Source organism: Cervus elaphus, chromosome 28 (assembly GCF_910594005.1).
Source record: "Cervus elaphus chromosome 28, mCerEla1.1, whole genome shotgun sequence".
NCBI lineage: Eukaryota > Metazoa > Chordata > Mammalia > Artiodactyla > Cervidae > Cervus > Cervus elaphus.
In genome coordinates this window covers 30541069-30559661 of record NC_057842.1, presented here as the reverse complement: position 1 = coordinate 30559661, position 18593 = coordinate 30541069, and the positions used below count along the sequence as shown (strand labels likewise).

Below are 18593 nucleotides of genomic sequence, written 5' to 3'. Positions count from 1 at the left end.
AATTCTGGTTACTGATAGGAATAAAATACAATATATGTGACCCAGAAAATAGATATCATTTGGAAATATTTTAGTGATGAGTCCCTATCAATAAAATATGTATCCCAAATAACTAAGATACTAAAAATGAACATTGAAAAGTGAATTCATATTCTTAGTTGCTGGATGAGTATTTTGGTACTCCCATATATAAATGGAATGAATTTTTACATGCTGTATTTATGGGCAAAAAATAAAAATATGCTTGGTACATTTAACCTGGTTTCATGTGATTCTTTTCTTTTTGTGTATGATTGTTTTCTTTTTGAAAAGACAATCTAAACTGCAAAGTATTTTAGGATCTTTATAATAATTTTAAATAAGAATGTCAGTGAATCAGAAGATTAATTTTCCTTTCTAGCACAATAAAATAGTCCATTCAAAATATTTTTTCTTTATTTACTATATTTTTCCTACCCAAAATATTGCATAAAAAACATACAGCTTTACTAGAGATGATAATTAATTTTTCAATTGATTCAAGGCAATATAATCATCTTTAAAATTGAAGAAAGGTTTTTGGGCTTCAAAGATTTAATTTCACTCCTGTCTCCTGCATTGTAGGTGGATTCTTTAATAGCTGAGCCGCAAGAGAAGCCTAAGAATACTGGAGTGGGTAGCCTATCCCTTCTCCAGAGAATCTTCCTAATCCAGGAATTGAACCGGGGTCTCCTGCATTGCAGGCAGATTCTTTATCAACTGAGCTATCAGGGAAGCCTCTTTAAATATTACTTTGAAATAAAATTACTTAACTATAAAAATTGGTGGGTTACAAAGAAAAACACAAACTTTTCCTTTCAAAATGTACTTTGAAAAAAGATACCTTTTCCTTCATATAAACAAACATATCCAAATATTACTTCTGCATTCAGGGAAAAAAGTGATTCAAAGGTAAAATATGAGAGTGGATTACAAAGACAAACACAATATAATTTCATCTTTATGTAGAATCTAAAACAAAAAGAGCATGGTTCTCAAATTCCATACCTTGTACCTTATAGTAGGAAAACTTATTTTCAGTTTCATGGTCCAAATAGCTTACTCAGTAACGACATGTTTAACTTTTTAAATGCAAATCTTATAGAAACAAGTCTTAACTTTAGCCCTCAACTAAAATTATTGAAACTATCAGAATAAGGAAAACATTTTAATGTTTAAAAAACATTGATAGGAATAGTCTGCCCAGAGAAGATCCCACAATCTGTGTGGGGAAGCTGAAGACTGTACCAACTTTCAACCAGGAGTGGATTTAGGCAAGGAAACAGTCAACAAGGGCTGGAGATGTTTGAGATAAGGTCCTCAGGGAACCTCTTAAAACTCCACCCTTCTATGTTTACAAACACCTTTCTTTAAAGAATGTCAAGTTTACATTCTACCTCCACTTAATTGCTCTATTTCTGTGAAGTCTGGATGTAAGTTTGACATCAGTCTTACTGAAAAGCAGCACTATATGTAAGATACAAAGTTTTCTAAGGTCATAAATTTAGTCATTGGACAAAATGGATTTAATAATTCAATGTATCTTCTGAATTATGTGCTCTTGCAGAGCTACAGGGATGTATGGATACTTTTTCTGATACTTATTCTATATGATTTGAAGATATACCTTTTAATAAATTTGCTGTCATTTTCCTGGATGGTTGTTCTTCAAAGAGTACACAAAGGACAAAGAGTATGTTTCCTTTAAATAATTTCAGATACTAATGCAAATTCTCTTTTAAAAATGCTTCAACATGCATCTTTAGATATGTGAACACAGTTTAGCATTTCTATAGATAAATTTTAATTCCCCAATTATTGCATTTCCTTTCATGCATATTCACTTATACACATTTTTTACTCCCTTCTGAAGTCTGATCTTCATCTTTTTCAGTTTTTAATTTCACTGCATCTGTTTCTTGCCCAACACTCTCTTAGAACCTCTGGCCGCCTCCTCTGAATGTTTACCTTTCTGTTCATGCTTGGACACAGCTGCAGCATCTTTCTCGTCCTTTTTAGGTTTGGGTGATGTTTTCTGTACTTCTTTTACTTGAGTAGCTGTTTGCTTCACTTTCTCCTGTTTCACACCTTTCACTTCCTTTCTTATCTTTTCTTCAGTCTTTTCTCTAGTCTTAGCTTTCTTCTCTTCTGTATGGAGTTAAATAAAAGTTTAATTATATAAATAAAAATATATATATACATATTTTTAAACCAGTGCAGTATTTTATCTTTCATTAGTTATTAAGAACAATTATAAAAGAAAAAGAAAAGAAAAACAAATTAAAAAACTGTGTCACTGACATAAATTGTGACTATTATTTGACTTTTATACAGCTTATGAAGTGGCATGTTAGAGTACTAAAAAAATGTTAACTTGAAAGTTGGACATTTACTTAATTTGTACACAAAAACATTATTTTTTAGGTGGTCAGGAACTGAGTATATCAAAAAGGAGGCATTTGGATTCTGCAGGGCAGGTATATATAGACATGCTTAGTGAAAACCCATGTCTGTACCAAAAAGCCCAATGAAAGAGACCTTTTAAATGGATGTGATCATTTTGTTCTACAAATGAATTATCTTCAAAGTCATTCAAGAAACTAAATTTTCAACACAATAGTTTTTAAAGATAACTATTGTGAATGTAAATGTAAAATGATTTGTACTGGTAATGAATATTAGAAACAAAAGAATAAAATCCATTAAAAGATAATCAAGAGACATTCAGTCTTTAATGGTTTGACTTTAACGGAAAGAGAGGAGAAATTAAGATGTCGGCTCCTGCTTATTCTGTGTCAAAAATAATAATTCATTTGTCTTTTAAAGCCTCTGTGTGTGCGTTAAATCGCTTCAGTTGTGTCCAACTCTGTGCGATGCTATGGACTATAGCCCACCAGGCTCCTCTGCCCATGGGATATTCCAGGCAAGAATACTGGAGTGGGTTGCCATTTCCTCCTCCAGGGATCATCCCAACCCAGTGATCAAACCCACATGTTTATGTCTCCTGCATTGGCAGGCAGGTTCTCCTAGTAAACAAAAAGGGCTATAAATTAGAATATATATGAATTTTGATTTATATTCTATATATTCATATTCTTAATTTTATATTAGTACATGTATTTGGAGGAAGAGGACTGGAAATGTGAACAAATGAATGTGAATCTTTCAACTAAAAAAAAAGCAACAATAGTATAGTACATTTGTGTAAAGTGTTTATAATAGATGTTGCACATAGGACATTATTTACAGGATCACACATAATCCTTGACTTCATGGTAAGTCTACTATAGTGCTGGACTCTGTCATTTGCCTATGTAATAGGTAGACTTTACTGTCATTCATTTTGAAGAATTTGATGAAAATATTATAATAAAGTTTCTTGACTTTGTACAGTAAGCAATAATTTGAGACTAAGACAAGATAATATTATGAAGTCCTGCAAGGAGAAGAATAAACATGATAATGCTCATGAAACCAAAATAATCTGCAGTTCTACATTTAATTGAATGAGCTACCACCTCCCAAAGTTTCCTCAGAACTTTGCAGGGAGATATTGATGTTGTGTTAGGGGTAGAGGGATACTTCTATAATCAAATAAATTAGGAAACATTAAGCTAAACTGCTTTGTTTTCTATGGAATTTCTCAAAGCTAACATGTATTAAGAGTCTTCAAGGAGGTCGATTATGCTATCCACTGTTTCCCAAAGCTGCTGCTTCTGCTGCTGCTGCTGCTAAGTCGCTTCAGTCGTGTCTGACTCTGTGCGATCCCATGGATGGCAGCCCACCAGGCTCCCCCGTCCCTGGGATTCTCCAGGCAAGAACACTGGAGTGGGCTGCCATTTACTTCTCTAATGCATGAAAGTGAAAAGAGAAAGTGAAGTCGCTCAGTCATGTCCGACTCTTCGAGACTCCATGGACTGCAGCCCACCAGGCTCCTCTGTCCATGGGATTTTCCAGGCAAGAGTACTGGAGTGGGGTGCCATTGCCTTCTCCTGTTTCCCAAAGCTACTGACCATAAAACTCTAATAGAAGAATCACCGCATTACTCCACAAACTTCCAATATCTTTGTGGATTTTGTGACTACAATCAACTGGGGATTTTCTTCTATTCCCTTTAAACTTCTAAGCCTCCTTTACTGCTTTCTGCTGCTTCCTATAGCAGACACATACATTGCTATGACTGAAACCAACACCTCTGTCCAGATGACTTTAAGTCAACATTGTTTCAGGACCCCACACGAAAATATTTATTAGTTTCTGCCTGGAGAAGAAGTTCCTTTGAGAGGGCCAATAGCACCTGTAAGTCATATAATTCACCTATGATCACCTAACAAACACTTTCAGAGAGCCTATCATGGCCTGGGTTCAAAGCCAATTGCTTACACATATATAAATCCCTTTGTGCTCAATTCATATGCAACAAGTGACTCTGCCTTTGGAATTAATCATTTATTCACCCGAGCTTAGATTTGTCTCAACTTTTATTTAAACATACATGCTATACCCTACTATTTATCTTGTATTACAGATAGCTTTTACATATCTGTCTTCCCTACCAGACTGAGAGAAATTTGAGAATCAGAATTATATATATACTATTCATTTTGAAGCAACATAACGTCTAGCACAGTACTTTTTTCAGAGAAAATGAAGAATAAATGTTATAAATGAACAATTTTGTTTTAGAAAACAGTAAATTATCTTCAGATCATGTATACAACATAGTGACATATAGGTTACATATGTAAATATGTGTTTAGTGATGGACTTGACCACAACCTGGAAAATCTGCCAACTAGTTTTTTGTTTGTACTTTCATATGTGTGAAATTATTATTGTGGTTACCTTAAATGACACCTGATCACTTCTTGTAGGTAGCAGCTGGTTTAACCTTAGCTTTGTACTATGAAATTAGACACATGAAATTGAGATTTACTTTTAGTGCCATTATAATTTACAAATGAACACAGGTCATTTTCTTAAACACAAGACTACATCTAAAACAAATTCATTTATCAGTGGTTTTTAAAGTATAAAAATAACAAAATTTTCTCTATTTTAGACATTTTTAGTGATCTTTATCTTTGAAACAGGTAATGTTTCCTCACATTAAAAATAAAAAATGGATGAGAATACAACAATGATGTGGATATAATGTGGAAAATGCCATAAAAGTAAAGCAACACCCAATATAAATTTATTTTTATCAAATTAGATAGGTATTGTTAAATTTTGTGCCAAAATTCTTTTCCTGATCTTTCTCAAAAATAATTTAACTGACAACTGCATTTAGGAGTTCATTAATGAACAATGAAGCAAAAAGTATTGTCATGTTCAAATCACCCAGCTCAATTTAGGAAGACAGTTAATTTATGACTTTTGTCAAATGGAAAACAAAATAGCCTATCAAAAGAATGACATCAGCATATTTGATCCAATTTTGGAATATCCATTAGCAATCTGTACCAGAATCAAAATATCTTAATCAAAGAAGGGAAATATATTATGCAATAAACATACCAACAAACTATACCTTTTTGGAGTTAGGAAATAACCTATATCAAGTCTCATTCATTAAGGAAATGCCAACTTTTAACTTTCTCTCAGTTTCTTGTATTCTTATTAAAGTATTTTGGATTTTTGGTAGGCCAGGTTGACTTACCACGGCTCCCAAAGCATCCTACTTGCTTACTTGTACAATCTTCAGCCTTTGAATATGGACTGGCCAAGGAATTTGATGCTAACCAATAGTATGTGGTTTCCATGGTTAGTCTACATAAGACTGCTATTTCTGTCTTACTAGCTGACTCTTTCTCTTGCTGAATTTGATGACTCCAGCAATACTGGTGAGACTCATGTGGCAAGAACTGAGGATGGCTCCTGCCAATAGCCACCCCTCCAAAAACTGAGACTCTGTCAATTCAATAGGCCTTGAGGAACTGAATCTTGCCAACAGTCATTTAAATGAACTTGGAAATAATTCATCCCCAGCTGAGCCTTCAGATGGGACCACAGCCCTGTCTAACACACTGATCACAGGCTTGTGAGACACTGTAAAGCAAAAGACTGAGCTAAGCCATGTCCAGACTCTCTGTGTGGTGATTTTTATACACCAAGAAATAATTAGTACAGTATTAAATAAATATTTGTTGAAGGAATAATTGATGCTTGAAGAACTTTATTTAATTAGCTTTGGAAAGAATACTTGATTTATATTCAGTTCACATGGGGTTTTGTCTTAGTTCAATTACATACTAGTTTTCAATCTGGCCAAATTGTTTTCTCTTCCCAGAGGTAAATTTCTTCATCTGTTAAGTTAGGTAATTAATTGGGATAATCTCTAACATCCTTACTATCTTAAAGTTTCAATTCATCCATGTTATCTTCAAAAAATGATGTTTGGTTCTCTCATGGAAAAATTTAGTAAAAAATACATCTTCCTCAAATATCTAGTTATTTTACATTTTGTAGATAAACATTAAATTTTGAAAATAGATTCCAATTTTTATCCACATACATGTTTAGTCTCTTGAAGATACTAGATTGAAATTTCCAAATTATATTGATCACATAAAACCTATATTTTAAAATACAAGGACAGATATGAAGATAAAATGGCTAAGTAGGAGGACACAGAGCTCACCTGCCCCCTCGAACACATCAAAAATACATCTATATGTGGAGCAATGCTCACTGAAAACAAACTGAAGACTGGCAAAAAGACTCTTTTTATAAACAAAGCTCTGAAAAAAATACACACAAAACCAGGTAGGGAGGGAAGAGAAGCAATTAGGTTGGACCTGCATCTTTAGGAGAGGACACAGAAGAGGAACAGGATTACACAGGCTTGGAGATTCCCTTCTGGGGAGTGAGCAGTTTGAAAGACATATAGGCCACCCCAGGCCTGGGTCCAACATCAGGAGTATGAGTCCCCTCAGCTGATTTGAAAAGCAGTGGGACTGACAGCAGAGCTGTAGGAAACAGAATATGCTGGGGAAGAGCACACACATGCTCACTTTTTCCTGAAACAAGGCAGAGGAAAAAAATTGAACTGGCTGCGATTCTAGACAGTTTCCAGTGACCACCCAGCTCGTGCCCCAGCCTGAGCCGAACACCCCTGCAGCCACGCTTGCCCTGTGGTGCGGCTCCACCCTAGGGCAAAGGCCGCCACAGCTGAGAACACGCAGTTGTAAAGGACAGGGCTGGCTCATCCGAACGCGGTGAGAGCCGTCATTCCTGGCGCTTAAGCAGACAGGAAGCGGACCAGAACTCGGCTGGTGCTGGGACCACCCCAGCCTGCACCCTGAGCCACACGCTCCAGCTCCTCTGGGTCTGACGCTGCTCTGCGCTGCACTGAAGGTGCCAATGCCCGGAGCTGGCAGAGCACACACTCAGCGGGAACAGAACCGGCTCCGTTTCAATTATTAGGGCTTCTCCTGCAGCAATGGGGACCAGATCCAGTCCTCAACAGGGAGGTATGAGCCTCAGAATAGAGGAGAAGCCCATGCTCGTGCCTGGCTTTGGCCCTAGACACTCCATGTCCAACCCCACATCCTACCATGGTGAAGAGCAGCCGGAACACATGCGAGGATGACACCCATGCTCACATCAGATCCACCCCTCCCACCAAAGCCACTGGGCACCGCAGACCACAGAGGCACTCCCGCACAAGGACAGCCTTCCAGACTGGGATAGGTTACCGCATCACATAATTTCAGACAGATAGTTAAGAAAAATGAGAAGACAGAGGAATTTAAGTGAAACAACAAAAAATAAAAAATAAAAACTGAAAAAACAACATGAATCAGAGATAATGGTACCAGATAAAGAGTTCAAAGCACTAGTAATAAGAATGCTAATTGAATTAATGAATAGACGAACATCATGATAATTTGAACAAGGAACTACAAAATATAAAAAAGAAACAGACAGAACTAAAGAATACAATAACTGAAATGAAAAACATACCAGAAGAAATTAAGAGCTGACTAGGTAAATATAAAGTAAATAGCTACATGGTTATATAGTACAACAGGGGAATACAGTCAATATTTTATCATAACTTTAAATGGAATATAATCTATTAAAATTCTGAATCATTATGTTGTATACCTGAATACAATATAATATTGTAAATTATAATATATTGTAAATCAATTTAACATTGTCAATCGATTATACAATACAAATACAAATGTATTAAAAATAAAATTATAAAAAGACACATATATGATATCATTTATATAAAGAATCTAAAAAATAATACAAATGAACTCGTTTACAAAACAGAACAGAATCACAGACACAGAAAACAACCTTATGGTTTCTAAAGGAGAAGGTAGGGATGGATAAATTAGGAGTATGGGTTTAATGGATACATACTCCTATGTAAAAACTAGATAATCAACAAGGATTTACAGTATAGCACAGGAAACTATATTCAGTATCTTATAATAACCTATGATGGAAAAGAATTTGAAAAATATTCATATACACATATCCAAATTGCTTTGGTATGTATCTGAAACTAACACAATATTGTAAACCAACTATACTTTAACATATATATAAATAAGATATGAGAAAGAAAATTGAATTTAGTAGATAGGACTGAATATTTAGAAACTATGTTTTGTATATAATCTATAATTTAGTGGGCTTCCCTGGTGGCTTAGATGGTAAAGTGTCTGCCTGCAGTGCGAGAGACCCAGGTTTGATCCCTGGGTTGGGAGGACCCCCTGGAGAAGGAAATGGCAACCCACCCCAGTACTCTTGCCTGGAAAATTCCATGGACAGAGGAGCCTGGTAGGCTACAGTCCATAGGGTCGCAGAGTCAGACACAACTGAGCGACTTCACTTTCTTTCTTTCTATAATTTAGTAGATAAGATTGAATATACAGAATCTATATTTTTCTAACATCAAACAAACAACTGACAAAGTTAGAATAAAAAATAGTTATTGTAATCTTCCGAAGTTTATAACATTACATTCATATTCTGTTTTTTACTTTGGTATATTATCAAGACAGTTTAGGCCCTTACTGGCTTAAAATATTGATCAAGATGATGCATTATTCTTCTTGAAAAAAGAAATCCTTCATTTTAGTGTCCTAAAATTAAAATTAAGGTGTAACACTGATTAAACTGTAAATCAGATATGTTCGTACTAGTTTGCCATTGTTCTAGCAACTACTGCAAATTTAGCGACTTAACCCAACAACCAGGATCTATTATCTCCTGGTTTCCATAGTTCAAAAGTCTTGTTACAATGTCACTCAAACAGGTTTTCTGCTTAGGGTCCACAATGCTAAAACCAGCTTGTCAACTGGGCTGCATTGCTACGTGCTCTGAAGAAGGGCTGGCTTCCACACTTCAACATTTTGGCAGGATTCATTCTCTTGTTACACTTTCCATGTGCCTCCCTCAATTTTCAAGCCAGTAATGGGGCTGAGTCCTTTTCACACTTCAAAATCTTTCTTTTCTGTCACTTCTCTATGTTTCTTAAGGTTCATGGGGATTACACAGAGCCCATCTGGATAATTCAGAAAAACCTCCATATTGTAGATCTATCTTAACTATTTTTGCAGACTGCTTTTTGCCATATAATGTAACACAGCCAGGGGCATGACACCACGGGGTGAAGGCCATGGGGCCATCTGCCTGTCACATACAGGAAAGCTCTTCAATCTCTTCTCATGTTCGGAAATGCTCTATTATTTTAAGTATTCACTTTTATTATTCTTTTAGATATTAAATTTCAAATGTAAGGTCAAATTAAATTTTTTTGTAAAGGAAATGCTGAATGCTTACAATCATCCAGCTGCTACCCAAAATATATTGCTTTTAAAACAGAAAGTATAACTTACCTTTTGCCACTGTCTTTGTTTCTGGTTTTTCTTTTTTCTGAATTTTTTCCTTGTGAGTTGCTTAAGCAGAAAATTTTATATTAGTACACACTTTTAATAGATTTCAAGACTAAGCTTTTTGTTTACCTCATTTTTATAGCCACCAAAATCATAAGCTAGTTTGATGACATTAATGAACCTAATTCAGGAATTTTTAAAAAATCACCAATTTAATAAAAACTATAAAAAAAGTTAATTTCAAAGACTTGGCATAAAGACTTAGAAAGCATTTGAAAGCTAGTCTCGTCCTTCTGTTTAAAGTTACCATTCTAAACAATATTTTGGAATTGTCTTTAGGAGAGACAAACAGAAAAAATAATTTTATAAGAATTTGTGGAAAGATGTATCATTTTATCAGGAGGAAGCTCTGTCTTTACAATTAAAAGAAATAATTAAATCAATATTAGAGCTTTGATTAAGAATAATGTGTCTTAGGACTTCCCTGGAGGTCCAGTGGTTAAGACTTCGCCTTCCAATGTGGGGGCGAGGGTTCAATCTCTGGTCAGGGAGTGAAAATCTCACATGCCACATGGTCAAAAAACCAAAACATCAAGTAGAAGCAATACTGTAACAAATTCAATAAAGAGTTTAAAAATGGCCCGCATTAAAAAAAAATAAAGTAGTATGATAATATGAATTTATTGTATTGATTTCTTATTTTCCTTACATAGACTAGTAAAATCTTGTGTCTCTTAATGGCTTAAATAAATGAGTTCAGAGAAGTACTACAGCATGTGAAGGTTATTCCTATATTTCAAATGTATTAAACAGTGCAGTTTAATAGTTATCCAAATCACTACACATTTTTCAACATGTATATACTATTTATTAAAGATTAATAAGGGGAGTTAAAGAAATTAAAGAAAATTAAAGGTAAAATAGTAGATTTTAATTAAAACATCCAGGTTAAGGAAAGAGTCAAATTATTAGGGTAAAAAACTGGAGCCCTAATTATTTTCATTTTTCTAACTATATCCTATGAATATTAATATCCATCAGTTTTACTTGTATTATAAAAGGAAAACGATATGCTTAAAACATATATTTAAATAATTATTCTCTTAAAATACAGTCTATGAACGGTTTCCCCAGAATTTTTGAGAGATGACACAAGCCTCATGGAAAGCTTAGAGGACAAAGTCCATGAGACCGTGGCAGCTATCGAGTTTCCAAGAGAGCAGGCGCCTTCACCTCCAGGGTTTCAGCCTTTCCACCCCTAAGCCTGCCCCATGGTCATCTCCACTACCACTTGGGGTTATGGGTAACAGTTTAGAAAATATTAGCTGAAGGAAGAATAACATTCAAGGTTATTGGGCTACAGCATAATAACTGTCTCATAAAAAGAAAACTCCTTTAATTGGTATACAGTAAATAAAAGGACACAACGGTTCTGTTTCAGTGTCTCAATTTGGGTAAGTTTCCTTCAAATGTATGATTTAGCAGCAACAAATTCTCAATTAACTTTAATGAAAAGTATCTAGCCATTGTAAAGATTGGAAAAAAAAGCAAGAAATATGAGATTATTTCCTTCAGTCAGAGTACACAGAATCTGATGCCAATAACTCTGTGTAAGTCAATAGCTGGGAGAAAAAGGACACCTGTTTCTAGAACAGAGAAGACAGACTGTATTGAAATTCACGGATATTATCACAAAGTAAACCTTAATAAAAGAGCAACTATTTAGTTCAAATATTCAAATGTGAGTTTAGAATAGAGAAGAATGAAGCATGTTTCAACTGATGTGATTCCTAAGCATTGTAAATTCTAGCTAAGTAGAATGCTTTACAAAATAAAATTTTTCAGTAGTCTACGTGTATTGTAGATACAAAAATCAGCTGATATCTAGCCTAAATATCCTAGACATGATCCACTTTAAAACAAAAGCAAAAAAAACTAAATTAAAATTTTATATCATGTTAAAGTGGATTTTGATGAATTAAAGTTAAATATGAACTTAATTTTTAAAACTTGAGAGATATTACTAATTATTGAATTAATCCTTATATGAAGACTCAAGAATAGAAATACCAAAAGAAAATATCAACATATCTAGCCACATAAAAATTCAAGAATATAAATACACACATGCTTATCACACATATATACTCACACATGTCTATTTACACAGACAGAAACCCTTACATTATCTATGACACTGAGAAATGCATTTGTAAATGTAATAGGCCAGTAACATATAGCCAATTAACACACACACATATCATCAGGAGAAACAAGAAGTAAGTGTGAAGAGTTACATAAATCTGTATCACTAAAAATCATATCTAAATCTTTCAATATACAAAAATAAGTTATCAAAAGATAGAGTTAATATAGCTTAAGATATATATTTAAATATCTCCATTTAAATACTATGCGGCATTTTTAAAAGAATTGAAGGAAATATCTATTTACTGATATGAAAAGACATCTAGGATGTATTATTAAATTATAAAGCTAGAATATAGGACATGCTAAATTATATGTAAAAATAGGGAGAGACAATAATATATATTGTCTTATAAATGCAAAATGAAGTTTTGAAAAGATGCTCATAAAAGTAGCTTACCGTGTGTTTGTGTGGGTAGAGAAATGGGATCAGAGGGTGGGAGCAAGGCAGGAGTAAGCTTTCATAAAGTATCTTTACATGTTAAACAGTGAGTGCACATTGCTTATTCTAAGCAAATAAAAGCTAAAAAAATCTTTTTAAGTCCAGTCTAATATGTAATCACAGAATGCAAGTTAAAGTAATAAACTATATTTTTTAACCTATCAAATTAGCAATTATTTTTTGAAATTATATCCTCATTGGCTAAAAGCAGCCTCAGAACTGCCAGGGGAAAAACTGATAGATTTCTAGAAAATAAACTGGCAATGGATTTCAAGAGAGTCTTAAGTATTTTATTTCCTTTAACCCAGAAATTCTTCTTTTTACATTTGATTCTAAGGAAAATTATCATAATTTCAAAAAATAAATTCATGGTCATCTAAAATCTAACATAAGGAAGAAAAGGTAAACAGTGACAGGCCAATGAGTAAAACAGCAGTAAGAATAAATCCATACCTTTCTTTTCAGGTTTTTCTTTTTCTTTTACCTTGTCTTTTTCTTTATGTGTAACTGAAAAGAAAGACAATATTTTTCATTTAAATGAAGGGAATAAGAGATGAGATGCATGGCAGTCCTTGATGTCAAAAATTATCTACTGCCTTTGGATATTTTTCTTCAATTAGTAAGAAGCTTTACATAGGTTTAAATGTTAAGATAATTATAGATATTTTACATTTCTATTTTTATTTCATAACTAAGGTCAAATTCACACTGAAACTAGTCTGATTGCAGAATATCCCTAAACTTTTCCAAATGTTTAACTTCAGTTTGATGAATTGGAAAATTTTTTTAAATGTGAAAGTGGCTCAGCCATGTCCGACTCTTTGCGACCCCATAGACTGTATAGTCCATGGAATTCTCCAGGCCAGAATACTGAAGTGGGCAGCCTTTCCCTTCTCTAGGGGATCTTCCCAACCCAGGGATTGAACCCAGGTTCCCCACATTGCAGGTGGATTCTTTACCAGCTGAGCCACAAGCGAAGCCCCAAAATGTATTATGCTATATGCCCCAGAAGGCAACTCAATACTGGAGAAATACTAAAAATATAAAGACAAAAATACAGAGATACTCTGAATCTGAAGCAAAGAACACTCAATCTAGTATATGCAATATATGTTAATCTTCTTCAGAAAATTTCCTCACTAAAAGTTTTTGAAATTATACTGAGGTGAGACTAGAATGACGCCAAACTGTTACAAAGAAAACAAACTGTAATTCAATATGAGCTATGATTCACTTAATTAATATAGTAGGGCTCAAATTTAAGTCATAATCTTTCCCTATAATTTAGTCGTAACTCTTATTAATGGCACCTCCAATTATCCAACCTAGTAACTTGGGACTCATCCAGAATTCATCTTTTCTTTCTCATTTTTGTTCATTTGCCAAGTTTCTTCAATTCTACCTTTAAATATTCCTCTTACTTATCTTCTATCCAATATTACATACCCAACCTACCATTTATTTACACTAAAACATAGAAATTGGGTTAGAGTTAGGGATAGTGTTAGGGATTCCCTGGTAGCTCAGCTGGTAAAGAATCCGCCTGCAATGTGGGAGATCTGGGTTTGATCCCTGGGTTGGGAAGATCCCCTGGAGAAGAGAAAGGATATCCACTCCAGTATTCTGTCCTGGAGAATTCCATGGACTATACAGTCTATGGGGTCGCAAAGAGTTGGACATGACCGAGCGACTTTCACTTTCACAGAAAGAGCACTGGCTATGTGTTAAAGACTTGGCTAGTCAAGACAGACTTCATCCTTGTCAACAATGGATGATGGATGCTAAATAAGTAATTACAAAGGTAGTTAATTGCAGTTAGAATAATTGCTGTGAAGAAAATATTCAGGGAAGCATATCAATGTATAAAATGAGACCTAATCTAGTCTGTGTGCTTGGGAAAGGTCTGCTGGTAGAAATGAGATTTAAGTATGTGAATGATGAGAAGAAATTAACCTAGTAGGGGAGTGGGAAGGAGAAAGGGAAAGAGACCATTTCAAAAGATGGACTATGATATCCTTCCTGGGTATATTATTATTATAAATGTCATTACAATAATATCCTGAATAGTGTCTTGAACACTTAGATTTTGATTTTTCTGAGTCTCAGAGTAGCCTCCCTAACATGAAAATCTGATCATATGTTGATCTGATAAAGTGTTAGTATCTCCCTCCTTGCCTAGCATGATAATCTGTCACATGGTAGGTACTATATCAAATATAAAAATATCTTATTATTCCAGTAATTTGACATTTGCTTATCAAACCAGTCTTATGTATGAGGAATTTACCCATGAACTTTACATTCCACCTATAACAAATGCTTGGAGTTCCATAAACAAATGGAACTTTGCATTTCTGCCTGCTGTGCCATCACCTACATTTCTCTAGATTTCTCACACCCACATTTCCTCTGTTCATACACCCTTTCAGCCTGACTCAAATGCCTCTTTCTCTGCAGAGTGTTCTTTCATCTCCACTTATCCCAAGAAGGTGAACTCTTTTTAGAGGCTATGCCCTAATATTTTATTTTTTATCCTAGCCATCACATGGTATCAGTCACATGGTGGACTCATTAGATATTCCTGAATGAGCAAATTTCTAAAATATTATAGGAAGAGCTATTTTCACCATGTAGTACAATTCTATTTACTGGTGATGTTGTATAGATATAATATGCACTGCTTGCTTCCAATCATTAACATTTTTTACATTAAAAAAATTCTTAAATAATTAAATCTCAGTGAGAAACAGAAGAAACAAAAGATCATCCAGACATTGTTTTTACTTTCCACGTTCAATGATTCTTTTGGGTTTTCTAAGTTCAATATAAAAACCTCATAAAATAAGAGAGGACCTCAGCACTCACACATGGCCGGAGATAGCTTTGGTTCCTTTGGATCACTATTAATTAAGCTGAAAACCAAAAGAAAGTCCTGGCAAGAACAAAGCCTCTTTCAAAGTTTCTCTAGAGGAAAGGAAGTTTGCATGAGATAAGCTTTGCTTTTGGAACCCTGGTTAGCTAGACCCCCAGGAGACAACCTAATCTGTGTCTCTGCTTCTGTGAAGGACCAGACCTCAGCCACCTTGGACAGCTGGTTGTCCATTCCACTAAAGGATTTTCCAATTGACGTGTACATGGGCATTAATGGAAGAATTAATATGAAATCAAAAGAGCAAGGGGGCTGATTTCAGCTCAAATTAGCATATTAATGCATTATTCCTATTACCCTGGGGAAAAATCCAGTTCCTCGCAGTCTAAGTTTTGATTTACAGACACAGTCCTGTATGCTGAAATTTCATTATCCTCCTCAGAAATGGTACCATAATACTGCTCAGTGAAGCAGCTGGAACCACATGCTCTAGGGAGCTGTTCACCACAGCAGACAGCCACTGAAATTCCTTGGATGAAAACTTGAAACTTTGTCAAGACTGAGCTCAGACACTAAAGTTTGATATTGCTTTGATCAAAACAGTGGCACCATCAATAACTGCCTTAATAATACCTCTAAAATAAAAGCAATCTGCCACAACAGTTACATTAGGTCCTGCGTCTCTTTGCTTAGAACTCACAGAAGTTTTCATATGGAAGAAGAAAAAGGTACCTTTCTCGTCACCAGCTCTGTTGGCAAGTTACATCTTAGCTAGGACAGTTTTAACTCAGAGCAGAATAAGCTTGTTGCACCTGCTAGAGCTTAATTTGTTTGTCATCCTTATTTACAAGAAACAAAAGTCCCTTCGGCATGCTGATAATTAAAAACAAACGGAATACACCAGTTGGAGCGGACCTGATGCTTGGCATCTGAGTTGGCATGGCCCCGCTGTTCCTGCGCCTGCCCAGACTCTGACCTTTCCCTGACCAGAACATTCAGCTCAGCTCAACTCCAGAGTGTGCCTCTCTGTCCTCCCCGTGTGTCCCCTCTCCAGCTCTCTCTGCCAGCTGTGTTCTGACAGCTCTCGGTCCTGGCAACCTGCCAGGCGGACTCTGTGTCCTTTTCTGAAGTGTATCAGCTCACAGTGAGCTGACCCTGGGTTCTTTTAATGGGCACTACACCCCCAAGGGGCCAAGCAGTAGGCATCAAGGGCCAGGATGTCAGAATCCTTTGCAGTTCTCTCTGCTCTTAGTTCAAACTCAAAAGTTGTGGCATCGAATGTTTTAAACTACTGATTTATATAGGCTACTCTATTCTTTAATTGATGGTTAGCAAGAAAATTTAATTCAACAAAACTCTGGAACTCATACTTGATTTCAGAGCTACTGGACAGGACTAATCTTGTGTATCTAAAGCAAAAAGAATCAGATAGCCCATTACCTTTGAACTGTAAAAGAATCTGGGGAGCACCTTGGTGGCTCAGATGGTAAAGAATCTGTCTGCAAAGTGTAAAACCTGAGTTCCATCCCTGAGTCGGGAAAATCCTCTGGAAGAGGAAATGGCAACCCACTCCAGAATCCTTGCCTGGAAAATCCATGGACAGAGGAGCCTGGTGGGCTACAGTCTGTGGGGTCACCAAGAGTTGGACACAACTGATGGACTAACACTTCACTTTCATTTGGGAAGCACAATTACCTGTAACAGATTTCGCTGATTTTTCTTTCTTTTTTAAAAATACCTTATTATTCTTATCACTACTTTTATTTATTTTTTGGCATGCTGCACTGCATTTGGGATTTTAATTCCCTGGTCTGGAATTTGGGATCTTAGTTCCCAGATCAGGGACCAAACTCACACCTTCTGCATTGCAAGTGCAGAGTCTGAAAAGCTGGACCACTAGGGAAGTTCCCCTCACCGAGTTTTCTTTTAATTAACTGATCTATTTCTCAGATTTCTGGCACTTCTGTTGTGGGAGGTATTAGCACGGAAGTGGTTTATAAGTTTTAAATAGGTCAACATTTTAAACAGCTTCATAAAATTCATATATATTCATGTTTCCATTCATCATTTTTTATGAAAGAGCAAGATACACATTCATTTTAAACCCATTTTAAAAAATTTTGCTTTAGCCACCACTAGATAAAAATGCCAGATGTACTCCTGGATAGTGTATGCTTCTTCCTGTGTGCTTCTTCTTTGTAATTTTAATGTGTTGAATCTTCATTTTGTGCTAAGACAAAATGATCTACACACTTTAAATGATGATAATGAACTCAGTAGAAAAGCATTCTTGAGTAGAGAAACAGTTCTTTATGATTGTATTTTTCATTTTTCTTAAAGGAAGAATTTATCATTTTTAACATAAGCACACAATTTTAGAGCTGGGAGAACCTAAGAGATCAATTAGCCTGAATTTCTTTGTCCATGAATAAGAAAATACAGCTGCCTAAGTGTCCACGGTAGAGCAGAATAAAAACATAGTTATTCTGTTACTAAACTAGTATTCTCCCCACAAGATCATGCTTTCTTGTCCATCCCAGGTCCTGTGCAGACTTGTTCTTATGTGCCAAAGTGTGCTATTAGATTTCCTGAGCACGTTATCGACAGTTTAGCCTACAATAATGCACACACTTCTTTTTCATAGTAAAATTACACTTATTTATGTATTAAAGTGAAGATTAGGCAAATTATCTAAAGTTACAAAGCTCATCTGATACATACGCTTTCAATCACAAAATAGATCTTTTAATTCTAAAGGACTGGTGTTACTCCCAAATCTGATTTAATTGTAGGAGTAATTTCTCCTTCACCTGGGGCTACATAGCCTCAGTCAGAACCATAATTGTTCCCTCATAAAAGAATAATCACTATGGAGGAGGAGAAGTATAGCTTTGTATAGGGCCTTCTCATTTTCCAGGTTTATCATACACAGCAGCCAGAAAGAAAATAAAATATATTTTGCACTTTAAGGAGTCAATTAAGTCCAGCTGAGAGAAGGCAAAAGTAAGTTTACACAACATGGGCTGACTAAATTAATCTGTGGACTTGAGAGCTCTTTCATAAAGGGCTCCAGGATATTTAGATACATTTTAATGCCCTGTCCTCTCTGGCATTTGAGTCTCAGCTTCAGCCAAATCCCTTGCCAGTCTATGATTCCAGTCCTATAATTGTTTCTCAGAAACAATCCTAAACC

The 18593-nt window shown here is 35.3% G+C and overlaps 1 protein-coding gene across 1 annotated transcript in view; it reads right to left on the bottom strand.

Moving 5' to 3' along the window:
* Window positions 1-832: 832 nt before the first annotated feature.
* The window catches only part of LOC122685288 (triadin-like), a 132143-nt gene continuing 114382 nt past the window's right edge, over window positions 833-18593 (bottom strand). The window contains exons 6-8 of the mRNA XM_043889891.1: window positions 12985-13038; window positions 9885-9944; window positions 833-2166 (exon numbers count right to left, since the gene is read on the bottom strand). Of these exons, the coding sequence (XP_043745826.1) occupies window positions 1922-2166; window positions 9885-9944; window positions 12985-13038 (359 nt within the window). The 3' untranslated portion in view covers window positions 833-1921. The remainder of the gene's footprint in view (window positions 2167-9884; window positions 9945-12984; window positions 13039-18593) is intronic.